Consider the following 20,813-nt stretch of genomic DNA (forward strand, 5'->3'; position numbering starts at 1 on the left):
CTGTACATGGGGGCGGGAGGGAGGGAGTGAATGGCTGTGTGGTCCTAGTTCCAGCTGGGGTTAAACTGTGACACGTGTGAAACTTTTTTACATTGAGAATTAGTCTGTGCTAGTGCATCCTTTCAGAGTCCAGAAATGTGCTTTGTAAGAGCATCCTTTGGAAGACCCATCTTTGCATTTGATATTATGGGAATTTTGTCTTAAATTTGTCACTTATTGTCCCTGTTGTTCTATAGCTGTCCTGTGCATGATTTTTGCCACCCCCGAACTATTGTTATTCAGTCCTACAATATGTCTCTAGGAAGAACTGTTTCTCTCAGAATTGTTAGTATACCTGCCCCAGGACATTGCTGACAGAAAGCAATAAGACTTGTCTCAGCCCTCACTGTGAATTTGAACTCTCTTTCAGGTTTTAATCCCCATTTCTCTTTATGTGTCCATTGAGTTAGTCAAGTTGGGCCAAGTCTTCTTAATACACAATGACATTGATCTGTATGATGAAGAAGCAGATTTGCCCATACAGTGCCGTGCCCTAAATATTACTGAAGATCTTGGACAAATCCAGTATATCTTCTCAGACAAAACTGGGACACTAACTGAAAACAAAATGGTATTTCGACGCTGTACTGTCGATGGAATTGAGTTTTCACATCAGGAAAATGGTGAGACGCACTTTTGTATACTTCATTTTCTCTCTGAGCAATTAAATTTTATTAATTTAAGTACCAATATTTAAACCTACCGAGCCCTCTGACTGAACATAAAGCTTTGTGGATTTGTCTCCATTTTGTGGGGTACTCCTGTTATGGAGATTCACCAAAGTGAAGGTGTTTTAGATGATTCAGAAGTCAGATGGGAATGGTTTTGTAGTTCCCTCTGCAGGCATCTCAGGCTTTGCCTTGCATTCAATACCCATTCAGGAGTGCAAAGAGAACATTTTCTCTTTCATTTCTGAGTGAGTGCCAGCCAACCTTTTATAAGCTCACAAACTGAGATTAGTTGGTAATTAAGCTCAGTGGGTCCAAAAGTAATTAACATAGTCTCCTGTGTGATATGAAGGGTACAGCTACACATTTTCTTGAGTCGACCCTAGCTGCAGTCTGTATCTGAACTCTCTTGGCATTTGATGCTCTGAATCTGGGGCTTTGACTCAGGCCCGTTCTTGCTTGCTGCTTTCCCTCTCTACAGAGCGAGAAGGATTTTATTAAGCTGGCAAGCAGCTCCCAAAAAGAAGTTTCTGCTCTGACTGAAAATATTAGCAAATTTGTGAATTACCATATTTCACTCTTCTGTTCCAGTCAACTGCAAAGTGCAGCTAAGGAGACCAAGCATTACCAAAAGTCCATAAAAGTGGCTGATTGCTTTGAAAACATATTTTTGTTTTCTTGCAGTAATAAACATTGGAGAGTGGGAGTTGCCAGAAACTGAAATGGATAATAAAGTTTTTCTGGTGCTGGCTTTTGAGATGTTTTGGCTTTGGGTTAGTTTGTTTCAGGTTTTTTAACCAACCAATGAATTCTTCCTGAGCAATGCAAAGAACAGAATAAGAGGTGAGGTTTGATTTTCTCTTTTTACAGCCAGACGCTTGGAAACCCACAAAGAGTTGGATTTAGATGAGGAGGACTTTGCAAGACTTCAACACTTCACTCTTCCTCCCATGAATATTGAGAGACAAGCCACTTATAAGCAGAGGACCGTGAGACCTTTAAGGAGGTGCCAGAGTGCTAGAGCTCATTTTCAGGGGCATACAAGGAACAGGTCACTCGGTCGTCGTGACAGCAACCAGTCTCAAGTGGCCTTCAGCAGTACCATTGTGAGTACCAGCAGACTGAGCTAAGACAGATTAAGCAGTTCTCTTTCTGTTGCATTTTGTAATGGGGAGCCAACAGTGGACAGGAGAAATCCAAGCCCTGGTGGAGCTCAGAGAGGGAAGGGGGAGAGAAAGCATTGGGGTACGTGCTTAGAGTGTGCGGGATGGAGTGAGGGGAGAGCTAGGGGAGGGTTTGGGAATCTTGTATCAAAGTCTGCAGTGGAAAAGTAGGGGTACAAGGTGAGTTTTTGTGATGGCTGCTTGGTAGGAGGAGAAGACATGAATTTGGGTTCCAAGGATTGAGGCTGTGGTTTATAACAGCAAGAGGCCCTTTTCACAAAGGGGAATGAGCTTTTTGTACTGTTCTGGAACACTAAAATACCAAGGAAAGTGAGGTGGGGATTCTGGGCCTGGATTGTGCAAAAGGAGCTCGGGATGTGAGTCCGGGGCATGGCTTTGCAGAAAGAGGAGTACAGGTCCTCCTGGGAGATGAGTTGGGAAATGGGTAGGGGTTTGAAGTCTGAATTTGAACATATTTCAGAAAGCCACAAACTGCTTCTGCTGCTAGCACTGCAGTGTATCGTCTCCGTTAAATCAAGATCAGCCAGCCCTGTGCTCTGCGTGCAAAATGGCCAAGGAGCACTCTCCAGAGCAGTTCTGGGATTTTGTTAGTGTGTCTAAAGATAAATATTGCATTTTTCAAGGCAAAGAAAAAAAAAGAAAAAAGCAGCACTCCCCACTAAAATGCTATAAATTAAGATAAAAGGGTTTATCAGAATAAGGCCTTAAACCCTGCAAGATGTTGAACTGCAAGATGCCGAAGAGCCTTGTCCCTCTTTTGTAGCTAGGTGGCCTTTGCCTCACCTTGAGTACTGACTTGGAAGTACATGTCTTCATTGCAATTCTAGGAAAATCTTAAACTCAGCTGAATTTTACATCTGAAACTTCACAAAATCCAACACAACCTAATTAAAGTCAGACTATTCTTTTCTTCTTGAAAGTTTTTTTAAAAGACATTTTAGAAAAGACTTTTATGAACTTTAGGAGAAGGTTGAACGCTTTCAAAATTAGAATTCTGATTAATATTAAATGCCTGGAAAACCCTTCCAAATCTTCATTTTTAAAAAAAATCTTATAAATACAGAGTTCTCAGAACTTTACATTCTGCAATTTTTCTTCTTGTCAAAGCAGTTTAAGTGCATTATAAGATCCTACTTGCTTCATTCAGTTCCTCTGTCATGTAGCAGGTATCAGTCAGTACTCCTCCTGCTTCAGAAATATGGGGGGTGTCAGTTGTTATTCTGTCATTTTCTAGCCCAGTCCTCATGGGATGTTGAGAACCTATGGGTCATGACTTTTGAAGTGTGATAAAGGAATTCCTTGCCAGTATATTTCCCCAATTATGTTTTTTACTGCCAGGTCTCTTCACTTTCTTCTATAAATAAACTGCCATGTTATTTTTTTACTTCCACTATAAAAGCAATATCTGAGGAACTAGTATCAAACATCTCCTTTGCAGGGGAAGATTAAGCTGCTGTCATGGAAATAACCAGCCTTAGCTGCTAATAGGTGTCACTGTATGTGGATAAATCATTTAACCTCTATGACAAATATGAAGATGTATTAAAATGGAGACACTTAGGTATTGCCCAGAGGCTGTCCTGTATGTTGATACCCTTCAAATGAAGCACAGTAGTATCTTTCTTTACCAGCCAAGCCAATTCCCTATTAATAAAGTGGAGACAGTAAAATTCTCTGTGTCTCTCTTGTTCCTGCCCTTTGGAACTGATATCACCTTGTCTGATGCATTAATACTTTGCTACAAATCTGGAGCATCTTGAGTACTCCAGTTATACAGATAGTATCATGGGCCTGAGTGTATCTCAGTAGTCAAAGTTTCTTAAGAAAAATCCATCTTTTAACAATGCGTGATTGAAGACACAAAGATTGCTATTTGACTTGATTAATTTAAGGCTTGCAGAGCCCTTATGGATAAATGGCACTGTTAAAGTATTAAGTATTCAGTGGCAGTCAATGAGTCAAACACAATCCTCACTATGAAATTGCAGCCTCAGCTTCTTCAGACCAACAAAATACAAGAGAAAAAGAAAAAAAACCACTTTGCATAATAAACAACATAAAGTCCAAAGGCTTTGCACAATTTGTTGTTGTAGGCTTTTTTCTTAATAGATGTCAAATTTCCAAGGGTTGATGTGCCAGCCACATGAAACTGTTCATGAAAACTGGTAGCCTCAGGTAATAGTAAAATTGAAGAACTTTTCACTGCTGAGAAGACACAGTGGTTTTTGGGTAAGGGTTAGCACAGCATCTGCTGTGAGCACCTGCATGTGAGAACTGTTGCCAAGAAAAGCGTTTTAAAGCAAGAGGGCCATTAACATAATAGTATCCTACAAAATGTAGAGAGTTTAATTGGAAAGTAACTGTGCCAAACAAAAGATAATAATTTACAAATGTCAAATTTATGTGTGAACAGTTTTTAAAGGAGAATTATCTATGCGGTGATCACAAAATTTACTTACTCTCAATCAGCCTTACATGAATCGGTGATAAGCAGGTTGCATATGGTATTTTAAGTGCATTTGTACAGTGGTAATTGATTGTGCCTGCAAATCAGCATGTTTGAACTTTGTCTCAGTATTCTGAGCAGTTCTGCAATTAGGAAGCTCTGCAGCTACAGAATGTATTTCAGCCTGACTGTTTGTGAGAGTGTTCTCTGCTTGACAAGTTTCGATGTTTTGCTGAAATCCGAGAAGCTCTTATCAATTAACGTTCATCTCACTGAGTCTCTGAGATAGAGATGAGGATGATGGGTTTTTCATGGTATTTGATAAAGTTAATTAAACTGCAGTCTGCAGATCCTAGAAGAATAACTAAATAGCATTACTTGTCTTTTCTGGAGTACAAGTAACAAGGTATGATGCAGAGCCGAACTCCTAGGAATTACCCTCTAGTTTTCCCCTTCCAATACCTTTGCCTTCACCCAGACATGATGAATTCTATCTTCAGTTACAGCTTCCAAAAATTCAGTGGCAAAGTCTATTCTTTGAGTAGGAGCTTGACCAGATCTTAGACAATGGGAAAGCAAATTCCTAGCATATTGTCAGCAATCATATCTCTTGCTACTCTTACTAAACATTAATACAAAGAGATAGAGATCTACCTATTAATAGTTACACTTGGAAAATTAGCGACTGAGATGAACAGATCTGTTTGAACACAAATGCAAGCTATTTCAAAAATTTACAGTTGAGAATTGCTGCAAAGTCTATAGTGTTTATATTAATACCATAAATATGTGCAATGTCTATGTCTTAGGTTTTATGTGGAGCAGAAAGGAAAGAAGAATGGTGTAGTCTTTACTTCAGAAATCTCCCAGGATAAATACAGTGACTGATTTATGCATTTCATAAACATTTATGAAAAAATCTGGAGGAGACGGACATCACAGAAGCACTGAATGGTTGAGGTCAGAAGTGATGTCTGGAGGTCACTTGGTCCAACCCTCCTGCTCATCTATAGCCAGCTACCCAGGACCGTGACCAGACAGCTTTTTAATATCTCCAAGGATGGTGGCTCCACAAGCTCTCTGGGCAACCTGTGCCTGTGTTCTGTCACTCTCACAGTACAAAAGTGTTTCCTGATGTTCAGATGGAACCTCCTGTGTTTCAGTTTGTGCCTTTCTCAGAGAGAAAAATAAAACAATGTATTATAAAACAACAGAGCTATGGTTGACAGAAGGACTTAAGGGAACTTTAAAAAAGTAGGAAAAATGTAAAATTATGCACAAGTTTGGAAACAAGATAGAGCATTAACATTTACTCTGTCTACCTTTAGGTGTTCTTATGAATTAAGATCATGACAGCACATTTCCTTCTAGATTTAATCATGCCAATAAATAGTGCCTTGCTATTAGAAGCATTTCATGAAGATTTCAATTGTCCTATTGTCATCAGGTTTTAGTGCCATCAAATAGAAGAAATGCTATCAAACTAATGAGGAAATCTTAAAAACTGAATGGCACTAGCCATTTTATAACATAAGCATTTTCACTAACAAAATTGGTAACATTGAAAGGGTGGTACATTTAACTGATCATCATCATTAGTGCTGTTTTATTTCATTTTTGTTTGTTTGTTTTTATATATGTTCAGGCTGGTGAATGAACAGATTTGTTTATCTAAATTTTTATCTCCTGAAGTTCTATGAAAATGCAAATTCAGTTCATCTCTGTTTTCACTGAATGTGAAAAAAATTGAGAAAAACTTTTCTGATAAATATTGATTTTTATATTGTTTTGTTTTAAAAACCCATCTCTGAGGCCATAATTGACCTGACAATTTTATATTTTTCCAGAGTAATATTTTGCGTTCAGAAAGTTTCTGCTTTAGTGGAATTATTACTAGTGCATTGTTATTTTTGGCATGAACGAGAGGCAGATATTGAAAATATAGATGCAAAAGAGATTGTGTAGGATGATGATGGATAGGAGAGGCTGAGATCCATATGTAATAATATGTGGTTTGTGAGGTTCATTCTTATTGTGGCAATGCATAAGGAAATTATATAAATAGTTGGGCAAACAGTCAATTATTTTCTAATCATTCATGTTTCAAACTTAATAGAATTCCCAACAGAACTGTTTTGGGAGTTGTGTCTGCATATGTATGTGTCATTGGAGTTGTCCAGTTAAGCTATTTGGGATTGCTATATGTAGCAAGCACAGACACAGTCTTGCCCACAGTAACTGTCCGCTGCAGTACAACATTGTGAAAGGGCTTCTAAAGAGCAACAGCTTTAACTTTTCAACCTGTGCTTCCTTTTATGAGACCTAAGATGATAACTGAAATATCAGACGTATCCTCAGAATGTATGTTCACTGGAGAAAGGACTGCATCTATTCTTAAAACACTTCCCCATATGTGAAACAAAAAAGCATGAAAACACTGATCCAGAGGAAGCAGAGCCTCCTGTGTCAGAGAAAAGGCAAAAGCTGGTTCCATCGTAGGATTTCAATTGAGCTCTGTGCTGCAAAATGAGCAGTAGATTTATTTGCAATTACTGGGGTGATTTAAGAACCATTATTCACTTTAGCAAGCAGGAATTACAATGCAACATATTAAGCTCAGCACAACACAGCCGTGAAGGTGGCTGGTTGACTTCTGTTGCGTATTGAGGGGACTTAGGAAGACTGTGCCAGATTGAAGGAGGAGAGGGTAATAGCTGACATGAACTAGAAAGCAGCTAAATCACTTTGGCAGTTCCTTAAAGAAGGCATCCAAAAGTGTTGGCTCACAGGAAGGTGTCTTTTAAATTTGGAAGCTGTTGTTAAATATGGCCCTGAATTAAATCCAAACCAGACTCTGCTAACGTGAAATTTCCATTAAAAGTAATACTCCCATAGCCCTACATCAAATGAATTGTAGGTAAGTGACGTTGTTAAGTAGTTTGGCTTGCAAATTTAGGTTTGATTAGAAAGAGTGTGGTAGTAAAATTAGAGTTACATTTCAGGAACAAATGAAGTATGTATGTATTTATTTATTGTAAAAACTAAGAACAGTTTGAGACAGCTTCTCATTCTGGGTGCAAAGCAAAATGACTCTGGAAACAAAAAGTGATACTGCTATAACTAAGCCATAAGTACAATATATTCTCTGTTGAAATAACAATCAGCTCCCACACTGAAATGGGAGATCCCAAGTCTGGTTCCATCTGGAATGCCCTTTAATTCAGTAGTCAGCAGTTTTAAAGTTGGTGGATATAGTAGAGACTATTTTAGATTTCTAATAGATCTCAAAAGAAAAAAAATTCTGAAATCATCTTCTATTTCAAGATGCATTTCCTTCTAATTATCTAGTAACGCAGCTTTTAGAAATGTGTTTTTTTTTTCCCTAGATGTTAAGGACAAAAGATGTTTACCTTACACAATTCTAGGACTAAATTCAATAAGAGGCAAGAAGAAGATATCAAGTTGAGAGTTCTTCCTTGAGGACAAGGGTAAATGGGAATAATCCTCATTAAGTAATTTCTCTTCCAGGAAAAGGATGTGACTCCCGATAGCAGGCTGCTGAGGCGAGTGAGAGAAGCAGCACTCCAGACTGAAAATCTTTCTCCTTTTATGAAGACTTCCACCTCCTTTACTGACTTTTTTCTTGCCCTTGCCATCTGCAATACGGTCTTGGTCTCCACAGCTACTGAGCCAAGACAAAGGGTAATCTAACTTTAAGTATATGAGGAAAATTGATTATGCTTCCATTTCACAACACAGAGCAGTGTTCAGTGAAACCTGAAATGGTAAAAAATAGCTTGTTTGGGATTTCTCTAGTTCTGTTGCCTTTTGTGTAATATCTACTATTTCCCTGCCTGTATATATCCCTTCCAAACATGGCATTTTGTGTAGATAAATAACTATGGCTACCACCGTATCTGCACTTTTTCTTTTAGATTTTATCTTATCTATACTGTAGGAAGTATGTTGAACACACTGGCTTTTCTCTGATCTCCCAGACCATTGACAGAACTACAAGGGGCTTGATTCCAAATCACCACCAAATTTGGATGCCAACTCATCTATGACTCCTCTACTGAATTCCCCCACCACAGTTATATGGGGGGGGGGAAGTTGCTTTTCTAATTATCATCATTTAGATACAGAAAAAAATATATTGAGGTTTTGAAAAGTATCTTTCAGTTTGCACTTATTTATTTTTAACCATAGGTTTTCTCATATTTCTAGGTCACAGTCCCACCACCAATAAAACCTTCAGGAATCACCCTGGAGAAGATTCATCAGATATTCCAACGGCTAAAATTAGTAAGCCTTAGTCAGTCTTTTTCATCTTCTCAGTCTGGCTCAGACCTAGGAGCTAGCTTCAGTGCAAAGAACACCGAGGAGCATCTTGCTGCGTTGGATTGCGGTGTCAATGACGACGACCACTGTGCCAGCGGTGGAGGTGATGAGCTCCAGAGCAGGGGCAGCACAGATATTGGTGGTGCTTCCTTGGATGAGGTTTTTAAATCTGTCACTAACAGTTCTTTGCCAACAGACTTTTGTTATGAGGCTGAGAGCCCAGATGAGGCAGCACTTGTCTATGCTGCCCAGGCGTACAGTTTCACTTTAGTGTCCCGAACTCCTGAACAGGTGACCGTACGGTTGCCACAAGGCACACTCCTAACTTTCGATATCCTCTACACTTTGGGATTTGACTCAGTAAGGAAAAGGATGTCTGTAGTGGTGAGGCACCCTCTAACCAAGGAAATTGTTGTCTACACAAAAGGAGCTGACTCTGTTATAATGGACTTGCTGGAAGACTCTGCCACAGGTAATTGGCCAATGAGCTATTTCTGTTGCATCTCCTATAAAGAAGCACAAGAAGTTTGCCGTACTCTTTTCTGCATTAAATATTATATCTAGGCATTAGAAGCATATAAAAAGAATAAGCTTTCTCTAGTGTTATCCTTGGAGATCAGAACTGAGGTATTTATTTAACCTGAGCAGTGCTTAGAATACGGAATGGGCTAATTAAAATTCACTGACAGCGCTAACCCATGTGGATTGTGTACTCTGCAGTAATACTGTCATAAGGGCCTGACCATTGTATTTCAGCTTGTCAGCAAGAGTGCTGTAACATAAACAAACAAACAAACAAAGAAAACCCAAGTAATGTTATCTTAAAGGAAACAAGGATCTTTAGCAAGCTTTCAGCTTGTGCACAGCCAACATTTTGAGCTGTTAAAGGAATTGCTATTATACTGGAATCTAGTTTGCTCTAATGCCCACTCTTTTTAATCTTAGGCCATTAGGTCTGAAATGATCTGTGCTTAAAATATGGAGTATTTTTCTTGTATTTCACAGCTGGCATTAGTACAGAGAAGAGAATGAAAAGAATAAAAGAAAAAACACAGAAACATCTGGACTACTATGCCCGTGATGGCCTGAGAACTCTGTGTATAGCTAAGAAGGTAGGAGGGCATTAGCCTAATATTGTTTACATCTTTGCTCCGTACGTGTCAATAGGTTTATTAGAAAAATATAATAGCTATAATTCTTTCCACTTCAGAGAACAAGCCAGATACAGCCCATCTTTTTGTCTGTCTATTTGATTGCTCTGCAGTATTTTTTCACTCTTTTTCCCCAGTGTGAACAGATGATGGATTTTTGGTCAGCCTCAAAACATTCATTTCTCTTTCTCTTACGGTAACTCTAGCTGACCTTCTCTACAGTGATTCCAAGGAAGAAATAAAAAGTCCACAGGGGAGCCAACCTTTTTCTGTTTTGCTTGGTGTTCAGCTTTCAAAAATCTTGCCCTCAGCCTGGGTTAGTACATCTTAGTCTGATTCTTTAATACAGAAGTTGTCTATGTGCAACAAATGGGTCACATTCAAGCTATGGAGAAATGTAGAGCAACCTTCAGAAACTGTGTGTTCCCGTTCAGAGTCACAGCTAAGGGCTGTGGGATCAAGAGTTCCTGTAGGTCATGTTTTCAAGTCTCAGCCATAGGCCATTTATACAAACAGGAAGGCAGGTCTATTTTTCTCATCGCTACTAGTTCTTGTAATGTTCTCCTGGAAAAGTTTTTGTTATTTTAAAGATGACACAGTGCTTTACAAGCCTGGATATGAGTTAAGTCTCTGTGATCCAGAATGTTGGCGTTCTTCTCTTATTTCAATTTTAAATGAGCCCTGTTTAAATTGTGTTATGCAGGTCTTGAATGAAGATGACTTTCAAAAATGGGCCAACTTTCGTCGGGAGGCAGAAGCTGCAATTGACAACAGAGATGAGCTGTTAATGGAGACAGCGCAGCATCTGGAGACCAAACTCACCTTGCTGGGTAGCTAAAAATAAGAATCGTCATTGCATGAAGTATCACTTGCTCTCTTGTGATGTTCTTGGCAATCAGACCGACAACAGCTTATACTAATTTATATCAAAAAGATTTTCCTCTGAGGTTTGGAAATCTCAGGGCTAGGGTATACAGTCCAATGACAGTGTCTAAACAAGTTCTCGTGCGTTTTGAGCAGCAGTAACTTTGAAAAAGTGTACTAAAACTATCATGTGCCAGGAGCAAAGAACATGTACATCAGCTGTTACCGTGGCTCAGCTGGCACAGTAGATAATGAAGATCCCATTCAATCATGTGTGTGTCCTTAGATAAACCTATAAAATACTAAAAATTAACTTCAGTTTTGAGCACAAATTCCAAGGGATTTTTGGTAATTAAACACTGTTATAAAAAATGGTAAACTGCTGCCCACATGTAAGCGTTTTTGCTAGTGAATTCATGCTGTTGCATCGTCTTGTTTGCTCTCTGCACTTTATAAAAGGATATTTCATGTTAAAACTTACGTTGGCACTTGTGCATCATCCATCACCATCGTACCTAACACCACTATTCTGTTAAATTACAGAGCACTTCAGCGCTTTCTTTTCTATGTTGTTTCCAAACATTTTGTTCCTTGAATTGATTTCCAAACACCTTGTTCTTTTGACTTTGATTTTCAGAGTTGTCTGTCTCATCTTTCTGTGAATACAATCTGTGCCCATACTTCATTATCCTGGATTTCTCTGATTGCAAGCTATTAGCATTATGGCTTCTCATAATCTCTGCAGTGATTTAAAAAATTAGAGTAATAACAGTAAATGGCATAAGCAGAACCACATAAGAGATACTGTAGATCTTGTCAGAATCTGTTACCTTTGCCAACTCTTAAGGCTCTGTGTACTTTCATACTTTGTTTCAAAAATGTGTTCTTTTAGCTTAGATCAGTATCTATCTTTAATGTATCAGAGTACAGCATCTTCAAACTGACCTCTAGTGGAAGAGACAGGAAGAGGAGTATTGTAATATTCAGATAGTGATTTACCATCATGATAAGTGTTGACATCTGCTTCTCAGTTTGCGCATTTTAAGAAAGAAACTTACTGTGCTGTTTCTTCTCCCTTTGATGGGCAAAGCATCTAACTTGACAAGAGGGATAGTATTCATTGAAACAGTCAAAGTTCATCTTTCCTCTGTTTGCTTTGATGGGACTTAATGCAGTACTTTTAAAATGCATATGATGTTATTCTGCTGCCACTACATTGCCATTTTGGAATATTAAGAAGAAAGGAAACACACTGTTCTAGCAACGAGTAAATTGAAGAGCCAGAACTTGATTGCTGACATATGCAGATCTTGTGCCTGTGTGTTTATTTGCTGGACATTACCTTGGCTCAGCTCTTGATAAATTCAGGATCGCTACAGGAAGTCAAAGACCTTTTCTTAAAAAAGAAAACAGCAACATCATTTCCAAATGAAAGAAAACTAGTTTACTTCTTCTCTTCCTGTTTGCCCAGGAGCCACAGGGATTGAAGATCGGCTGCAAGATGGAGTGCCTGACACTATCGCAGCTCTTCGAGAAGCTGGGATACAAATCTGGGTCTTGACAGGGGACAAACAGGAAACAGCAGTTAACATTGCCTATTCCTGTAAACTCCTGAACCAAAGAGACACTGTCTTCACCATTAACACTGAAAGTAAGGTGAGTACAGACAGTCATACAGAATTTGCTATTTTTCTCTTTCTCTGTGTCTTGCAGCTTGGCACTGTTTTGCTTTAGGCTGCATTCGACACAAAACAGCCAACCAAAAGCCCACATAGCAGCATTAGGCCAGAAACTCTTTAGACCACATGTAACAGGATGAATTGAAACACAAGACAGTTACGTAGAGTTTTATTCAATTAAAATACAATGTTTTTTCCAAATGAAAATATTCTTTTAAAAAATCACCTGAATAGCAAGGTTTAGAAAGAAGGTAATGTGTAGTTTAAGTCCCTGATTCCTTAATAATATTGATAACTGGCTTTCACCTTGCAATGCAAATTTCAGTTACAGTGAAATTTTAGCCCTAGGTGATATCTGTAGGAAGACGTTTGGAAAGTACTGCATGAGTCAGTCTGGAAAATGTATGCAGGTGTAGATTTAATTAAATCCAAAACTTTCTAGTCACATGTTCCCTAATAGGATTAGGCTTAATCAGAAATTTATTAGTGAACAGTTTAATCCACTATCTTTTTGTGTAAGCAGCATTTCACCTTCTTGGAAACCTAAATATAGTTCTTGTGAGCCAGTTAAAAACATAGTCACTTTCTTGACATTCCATGGTGGCGCACGTAGTTGTTGATGTGCGCAGATATTCCCTGAATTTCCATGGGCAATAAGAAGGTCAGGCAGCAGGCAAAGCAAACATCCACCAAAATGAGGAAAATCACTGCAGGGGCATGTCTGTCAGCTCCTGTGACTCACTAAAATACAGTGAACAATCTGTGGTGCAATCTATGGCTATTCCTGAAACTGTCTGAACAGAAGAGAGAAAATAGAGTCCTAACTTTTTGAAGAGGGTAAATGCTATTAAGGACGGTAAAAGTAAAAGGCTTTAAAAAAGCAACGTTGGCTTTTGCAGGTTGTGAAGCAACATAAGTAGGGTACCAGGAAAATCATGGCTTGCTTTTGGAAAGCAGAATGGCTATCGCTGTGCACACTCTAGCCTCCTGTCTCTCTGGGCATTCTGGTGGGACAGATGGCTTTGTGAAATGGGTTTAGGGGAGAGTGAGTTCAGGCATTATGGCTAAACCAGACCTATTTACTAAGGAGAGGTCAGCCCTGACCATTTCTAAAGCCCAAAACCAGGGTCCAAAATGCCAGGTGTGCTGCCCTTTTTATTTCTCTGCTAGTGACCTCTTCTGTATAGCCCTGGATGTCCCTGAGGTGTCCCAGGCAGCAGCCGCTGTCCTTTTCCTGGTGTCTGGCTCTGTCCTTTTCATGCAGTGTACCCCTGTGGCACTTGTGGTAACAGGAGTTACCGTGGGACCAGCCTTTCTGTGGGTAGACAGGAGGATGAGGAGGGACAGCAGGGCTTCTGTCTGCCACAGGGCAACTCACTGGTCTTGGTTGACTCAGCTTTCCTCCCTGCAAAAGAGGGGTTACAGATACAAGTCTGTCTCTCTGTATAAAGCTATTGTGAAGATTGACTTAATGTAGTTAAAATACTGACTGTTTTTCTTGTGATAGGCAATTGTACAGTGCGGGCAGATGGCCTACTTTCTAACTGCTTTTGTCTGCAGTTAGTAGCTCCCCAAACAAGAATAAAATCCTATGCAAATGTCTCTCTCTCTTTTAATGTCATGGAAATAGGGAAACACGCAAAGATGATATGGAATTTGGCACGGAATACATTCCTTGCTTCAATGTGTAATTTCATTTGATACGCATATCTGCTTTAACGGAAGGCAGAATGAATATATTTAGGATGGAAATTAGAAGATGGTTTCTGTCAGAGAAGTGATGCTACAGGCGGGACCACCCTGGCTCCAGGAAACACAGGCCCCTGCACTTACCTATAGCATGGTATAGGGCTCTTTGTGCAGGCTTGGGCACAGGCTGGGCACATGTGGGTGCTTGTGTGGTTACATGTGGCTCAGTGGGCACTGGCGTTGCTCCACAATCTGATTTAGTTCCCTTGCAAAATGAAGCCAAGGACACTAGTTCTGAAAGAGTCTCCCAATGGCAGCAGTTGGGGGGAAAACAAATAATATGTACAAAGTATTTAACCCATTAATTTTGCCAAAGTTAAACCTTTAACTGGCTTCAGTGGGAAGGCACTCTCTGTCCCCCCTGAGCTCAGCAGTTTATTCAAACACAGAAAATTAAATATCTTGCAGGAAGAAGCAATGCAAGTATGTAGTTTGGTGGGATTCATTTAAAAAGGCAAGTCAAGGCAAAAGTTAAACATTTAACTGGCTTCAGTGGGAAGGCACTCTCTGTCCCCCCTGAGCTCAGCAGTTTATTCAAACACAGAAAATTAAATATCTTGCAGGAAGAAGCAATGCAAGTATGTAGTTTGGTGGGATTCATTTAAAAAGGCAAGTCAAGGCAAATCAGGAATTTCCACTACAGTATTTGGTTTGTTCACAGAAAGATGATGCTGCTTCGGTGTTTTTTTAGAGGTTTTCAGCATGCAGGCTAGATGCAGCTTTTTATTAGATGTCAGAGGTACATTTGATTCCAGAACCTCCCACTTAAGTGTAATTTAAATCTTGCAAACATCCTACACATGTACCTTATGCAACATAAAGTGAAAATAACATTTTAGAACTGAATCATCACTCAATAAAGCTGATAGAAAAGGTAGAAAAGGGAGTGATTAGCTCCTCAGGTATTCAGTGCTATGCCACAGAAGGATGACTGCTGGTACTCACAGGCAGCAAAATAACTTGTAGATCATTCTGGGGTTTCTCTGATAGTGATGTGCCAGTTTAGGACATCTGTATGGGAGAGGTAAAAGTGCTCCACTTAAATCTGTTTGTGTTTGATACTAAGTCAGTTCCAGTTGTTTGCATCTACAAGGGGACTTTGGTCCAAAACAGGGCAGATTTGCTATGTGGGAATTTGCTATTCTTTCTTTGTGTTTGAGGCACAGGGCTGGGCAATATGAAGCTTTATTTCTGTCCCTAACTGTGACACATGCTTGATTTGTGACCTAGAAAGGGCCAAACTGTCAAAGCTCCTGGGTAATTTTGAAAATCTGAACCTCTTGTTTTTCTACTGCAGTTTATTTCTGAGGGAAGAAAATGTTGCAATATCTCACATCATTCATATCAGAACTACATTTTTAAAATCTGCTTTAGAAAAAAATGAATTAAAAAAAAATTCTGAACTCTCAGCATTGCAACTACAAATATGTCCTCCTGATGTGAAGATTATTTTCTTTTCTTTTAAAATAATTCCTTACTACAGTTAACTAGCTGATAAGATGTACAGTATTTTCGCTGAAGGATTTGACGACGTCGTTGAAATAATCTCCAGTCTGATGAATCTTTGCAATTTTCAGTCAGTTTTCGCTAATGTTTATCTGATAGACTTAAACCCACTGGCATGATTATACAAACATACACTTTTTAAGGTGCTGTGCTGGAAAGGGAGATGGAGATAACTATTTCTAGAACCACTTGTGTTTTCTCACAGGAAACTTGTGAGTCTCTCTTGAATTTAACCTTGGAAGAGGTGAGGAAGAATGATGAGGTTGAAAAACCACGGAGGAAATTTTTTGGCATTATCCCAACATCTTTCTCAGCCTCTGAGGCCCCCAGTCCCGAGTTTGGACTGGTGATTGACGGACAGACACTGGACATCATCTTCCAGGGGGGCCTGGAGGAGAAGTTCCTGGCGCTGACGAAGCACTGCCGCTCAGTACTCTGCTGCCGTTCCACCCCTCTTCAGAAGAGCATGGTGGTCAAGCTCGTCCGGAGGCAGCTTAAAGCAATGACCCTGTCAATAGGTACCTCCACTTTGAATCTCATGGGACAAATGGGAAGCAGGTTCTTTTTGAGTTATGGAAATGTATGGAATATATTTTATGAGCTATTTCTTGTGCCTCAGATAGATAGTGGAAAAATAGCATTGAATAGTCTTTCCTGATCAAAAAACATATGAAAGTCCTTCTTCAACTTTCACTGAGCAAATCTTGTCCCCTTTTAAACAACATGAAGGCACTTCAAATTCAGAATATCTGAGCAGTCCCTTTCATGCACACCAGTACAAACATGTGTACGCATTTCCTCCAGGATGCCCTCGTTTTGGGCATGGAAAACAGTCAATAGTAGTCACTGTTTTGTCTTTTCATAAAGCCTTTTTCCTGTCAGATTTTCCCAACTGATGAAAACAGAGTTATCCCCAGAGTGGTATTAAGCACTGACTCATTTGCTCTTTTCTTCCAAATAATATGAAATGCTTTGAGTTTCTGCTCCACTTTTGGTAAGTGATCCCACTAAAACCCTTGCAGAATTGATTTTTATGACTTAAAACTAAAAAATACACCTCTGTGGACCGAACAAAAAAAGAAGAGTCTGATGTATTTTAAAATTTCTTGCTTTGCCTTAGATTTTAAAAATACAAGCTTTCAGCCTTCCACTTCATTTGTTTTGCTTTACCAGCTAACCTTATTCACAATCTCCACATTGCAGGCAATAACTATGGCTGTTCTTTCCATGGAAATTTGGTTATGTATTTAACATATTGCTGCAAGTTGAAATGAGCAGAGTAACTCCTGAAATTGGCTTGTTACATTGTCAACTACAATAAAATTTATCATATAATTTGGAGAATTCAGTGAAGTAGGGTGCTGCAAAGCATGTTGCTGAGCATATGGAGTTTGCCAAGCAGAAACATACAAAATAATGCAGAAGTAGATGGTATTGAGGTGTCCATGCCACCAACCAGCTGGTCCCAGTGTTGGACTTAGCCCTGATGGAATCAAGTCCCCTGGGAAGAAGGATGTTCCAACCAAGATCAGAGCCTAGAGGTCATGATTGCTTGATGCTGAGTATCTGTTACCCTAATTTAGATGTATTGTGGTACAGAATAGTCTTTGTTTATCAGTGTAGCTAGGGTTTTTTTCTTGTTTTGCTAGAGGCATTTTGTATTAAGTATCCTTCTATTCTAGGTGATGGTGCAAATGATGTAAGTATGATTCAAGCAGCTGATGTTGGAATTGGAATATCTGGTCAAGAAGGCATGCAGGTATCCCTTTATTTATTTCCTTTCCTCTTTTGTTACGTGGTCTCTTGCTGCTTAATAAGTTCTGTAGCAGCCGTATACTCTTGAGTGTTATCTTAAAAATGCAAGTTGGCATTATTACTGTCATAAATTAGTATGCAGTTCATAATTATGGGTCCAGCCAAAAAAGAGTGTTTTGAGCCAACAATTAGCATGCATCGACAAACGTGTGTTTACTCATAAGCCTGGAAAATTAGCAGATGCCTGTCCAGTGTTAGGTTAGCATCTGGTTTCTGAGTCATCTCTACGATAGCATTTCCAGGTTTTGTTGATTCTTTTTCAGTGTTTTCTGCTCCAAATTCTTTCCCACACCTCCCCCTTCCTCCTTCTCCTAAGCTAGAGAGTTCTCCAGAGGTAGAAATTTCCAACTATTTTCTCAAGGTGATTTTTTTTTTCTACAATATACAAGAGTAGGAAATCATTTTAATGTCCATGTTCACATTTCATCATATTGGGTGGGAAAAAAATATTTGTAAATTAACTTCTATTCCTTTTACCAAAGGCTGTGATGGCTAGTGACTTTGCAATATCCCGATTTAAGCATCTCAAAAAACTGCTTCTTGTCCATGGACATTGGTGTTATGCTCGCCTGGCAAAGATGGTGATTTACTTCTTCTACAAAAATGTGGTAAGATTATTAAAATTCTGGAAGTTTTCATCCTAGTAAGGGTTAAGTCAAGGGAGAGGGTTTTGTTTGGTTTGGTTTTTTTCAGGTTATACTTTCTTACTTTTTATGAAGTTAAAGTTCCTGTTTCTTCACTTTGCAAGTTTATAGTATGCTACCTCCTTCTTAGTAATGCGCTGCATAAAACATTGAGGTAAATATGAATTCTGAATATATTTTGAAAGAGCATTATTCCAGAGGGAGAAAGGACTCAAGGCTTAGTAACTGTTATATGGTAGTTCAAGAAACTTTATTAATAATACCCACGAGCCTCAAAATAAAATTTGCATAAGGAAGAGCGGATTATTAGAGCTAGAATATAGAAGATGACTCTACACTAAGAATTGGTTGCCTGTGAAACCTCTGAATTTTTGCATTTAATTTGATAGGACCCACTTGCAAATAATAATGCAGTCATATCTGGCATTTTTATTAAAAATTTAATGTATATGCAAATGAGCTGTGCATTGAAGAATAATGTAAAGTGGAAAAACCTGATAGTAATAGAGTTTCTACAAGACTGTGCAAACAAGTCCATTTGACATGAAATACACTCTGAGCATGAAAGACTATTTACTTAGAATTAAAGTATCTGTTGGAGTTTTTTTTAAATAATTTTGAATAAGGATTACTTCTTATCAGTGTTAAAATTTATAGTGAAAATGGGAACTTTTTTATTCTTCATTGGACATCCTTTCAGAGTTCAAAGGATATATATTTGCAGTGTAAAAGAGCTCTCCAGACTGGGATGCTGCTGTCCTATTATCTCCCCAGTACCATTAGAGAGCAGGAGGCCTTTGATTTCGCATGGACAACCAGTTTGTAAAAGGATTTTAAAATCTGGTGCTCAGAGCTGTGAACAGTTTACTTAATTATTCTCTAATATTTTCTTAAAGAAACCCGATGGCTTTTAAAAAGCTGTATCATACTGGATCGGTGTGAAGTGGTCCCTTGAGATACACTGCTTTATGGAATAAAGTGCAGAGCTGTCCACTGACAGTACCTTTAACCAAAATAATGTATATTTGGGAGACTCTGTTGATAACCAACGTACTACATAAACCTCATAGGTGGAAGGAACTGAGAGAGACATAGACCATGTATGCATCGTGAACTAAAGGGTCCAGATAGCTGTATTAGTATGGAACAGAGGACAGGCCACAAGAAAGGTGCAGCTTCACAACTCCCACAACCCAGAGAAATGAAAGCACGTCAGTATGAAGGATGTGCTTCTGCGCACGTGGGGAGTCACAGTTCAGCTTCTATCAGAATGTTGTGTTTGTATTTGCTTCTCCACAGAGCTACGTCAACCTGCTCTTCTGGTACCAGTTCTTCTGTGGGTTCTCAGGAAGCACAATGATAGATTACTGGCAGATGATTTTTTTCAATCTCTTCTTCACCTCGATGCCCCCTCTTCTGTTTGGAGTCCTGGATAAAGATGTTTCTGCAGAAACACTTCTAGGTTTGCCCGAGTTGTACAAGAATGGCCAAAATTCTGAGGTATGTCTTGGTTGCTAGAATAACTGCTTGATAAACCAAATGACCACAAGCTTTTTGGTTTTGTGAGGAGGGAGGGAAGACAAGAGTTTAGACTTACTTGGAAACCAATGATCCATTTGTGATTTCTGTTTTAATGATGTCTGCTAAAAGAAGGTGTAATTGTAGCTGTCAGAAGAACTGGCAAGGAACATGTGATTGAAGTTCCTTCCTGGAAGTGAGTCTGTGCGCTTGGCCATAGGTAGGAGATGTAAATGGGAAGGTTTATTCTGCCATTAAATATATGGAGCAATCCAGTTCAAAATGAACGTGCTGCATTAGAATAAGTAAAGTGATGTGTTAGGGAATCAGTCCTGTGTTTGGTGTTTCTGATCTGAAGAAGAGATGATGGAGCAAATATGTGTGTGTGTGTGTATGTATGTATGTACACACCATATAGAGAGAAAATTTCTCAGTGGATGCACAGGGAGAAATAAATGAAACAGGATGAGAAATGTAACGAATGAGGGTAAAATAGCTTAGCTGGTCCCTGATTTAACTCTGCTTAGATTTGGTGCTTTGAACAGTCTCAACCTACTGAAGAAGAAAAGCTTGTTTAAAAGATTACAGCAAAAAGTGACAAGAAAATGCAAACTCTTAAATCAATAAACAACCCAACATTTTTTTCCTACTCTCAGGTTCAGAAATACACCTGTTAATACATAAAGGATTTTGTCACAGTATGGTGCCTAGGCTGTTCCAGGCATGAACTTTTCATTTGTTTACTTCTTTTACTTTGAAGTCAGTATTTGTAAGCCTTAGAAAATATGTATGAAGTATGTTGTTTTACCTCAGTTTGCCTGTCACGTTTAGAGAACCAGTTTGATCTATGTGTGTTTGTGAGAAGCACACATATACGCACATACATAGCTGGTTTTGCATATACATAAATAGCCCTTATTCCTAAATTGCCTTAACACTGTTAATAGGAAATTATGAAAATCTTAATGAGGAAAAATTGAAGTGGCCTTAGTTTTAAATCACAAAATTGCAGGATACTTAGGAATTCCTCTCTCTCCTTCTTTTTCTCCTAATACCTACTTTAATTATCCTGGACTGTGATTTTTAGCACTGAGGTAGACTGGTGGTTCACATCATGTTTAATGGTGTTTTGAAAACCATCAGTAAGGGAGTGTACAGTTTGAGGATTCTCTCTGTAGGATTTTCCATCCCTTTTCTTAGGAATTCTTG

At 38.9% G+C, this 20,813-nt stretch overlaps 1 protein-coding gene across 2 annotated transcripts in view; it reads left to right on the forward strand.

The window, feature by feature from the left end:
- The window catches only part of ATP10B (ATPase, class V, type 10B), a 155,267-nt gene that overhangs the window by 127,898 nt on the left and 6,556 nt on the right, over nt 1-20,813 (forward strand). For both annotated transcript variants that reach the window (XM_014947938.1, XM_014947937.1), the window contains 11 exons: nt 410-662; nt 1,578-1,813; nt 7,866-8,039; nt 8,565-9,150; nt 9,684-9,790; nt 10,533-10,659; nt 12,165-12,349; nt 15,833-16,145; nt 17,310-17,386; nt 17,925-18,050; nt 19,386-19,586. In XM_014947938.1, coding sequence (XP_014803424.1) covers nt 410-662; nt 1,578-1,813; nt 7,866-8,039; nt 8,565-9,150; nt 9,684-9,790; nt 10,533-10,659; nt 12,165-12,349; nt 15,833-16,145; nt 17,310-17,386; nt 17,925-18,050; nt 19,386-19,586 — 2,385 coding nt within the window. The remainder of the gene's footprint in view (nt 1-409; nt 663-1,577; nt 1,814-7,865; nt 8,040-8,564; nt 9,151-9,683; nt 9,791-10,532; nt 10,660-12,164; nt 12,350-15,832; nt 16,146-17,309; nt 17,387-17,924; nt 18,051-19,385; nt 19,587-20,813) is intronic.

This window comes from Calidris pugnax, unplaced genomic scaffold (assembly GCF_001431845.1).
Source record: "Calidris pugnax isolate Ruff unplaced genomic scaffold, ASM143184v1 scaffold27, whole genome shotgun sequence".
In the NCBI taxonomy this organism is placed as follows: Eukaryota; Metazoa; Chordata; class Aves; order Charadriiformes; family Scolopacidae; genus Calidris; species Calidris pugnax.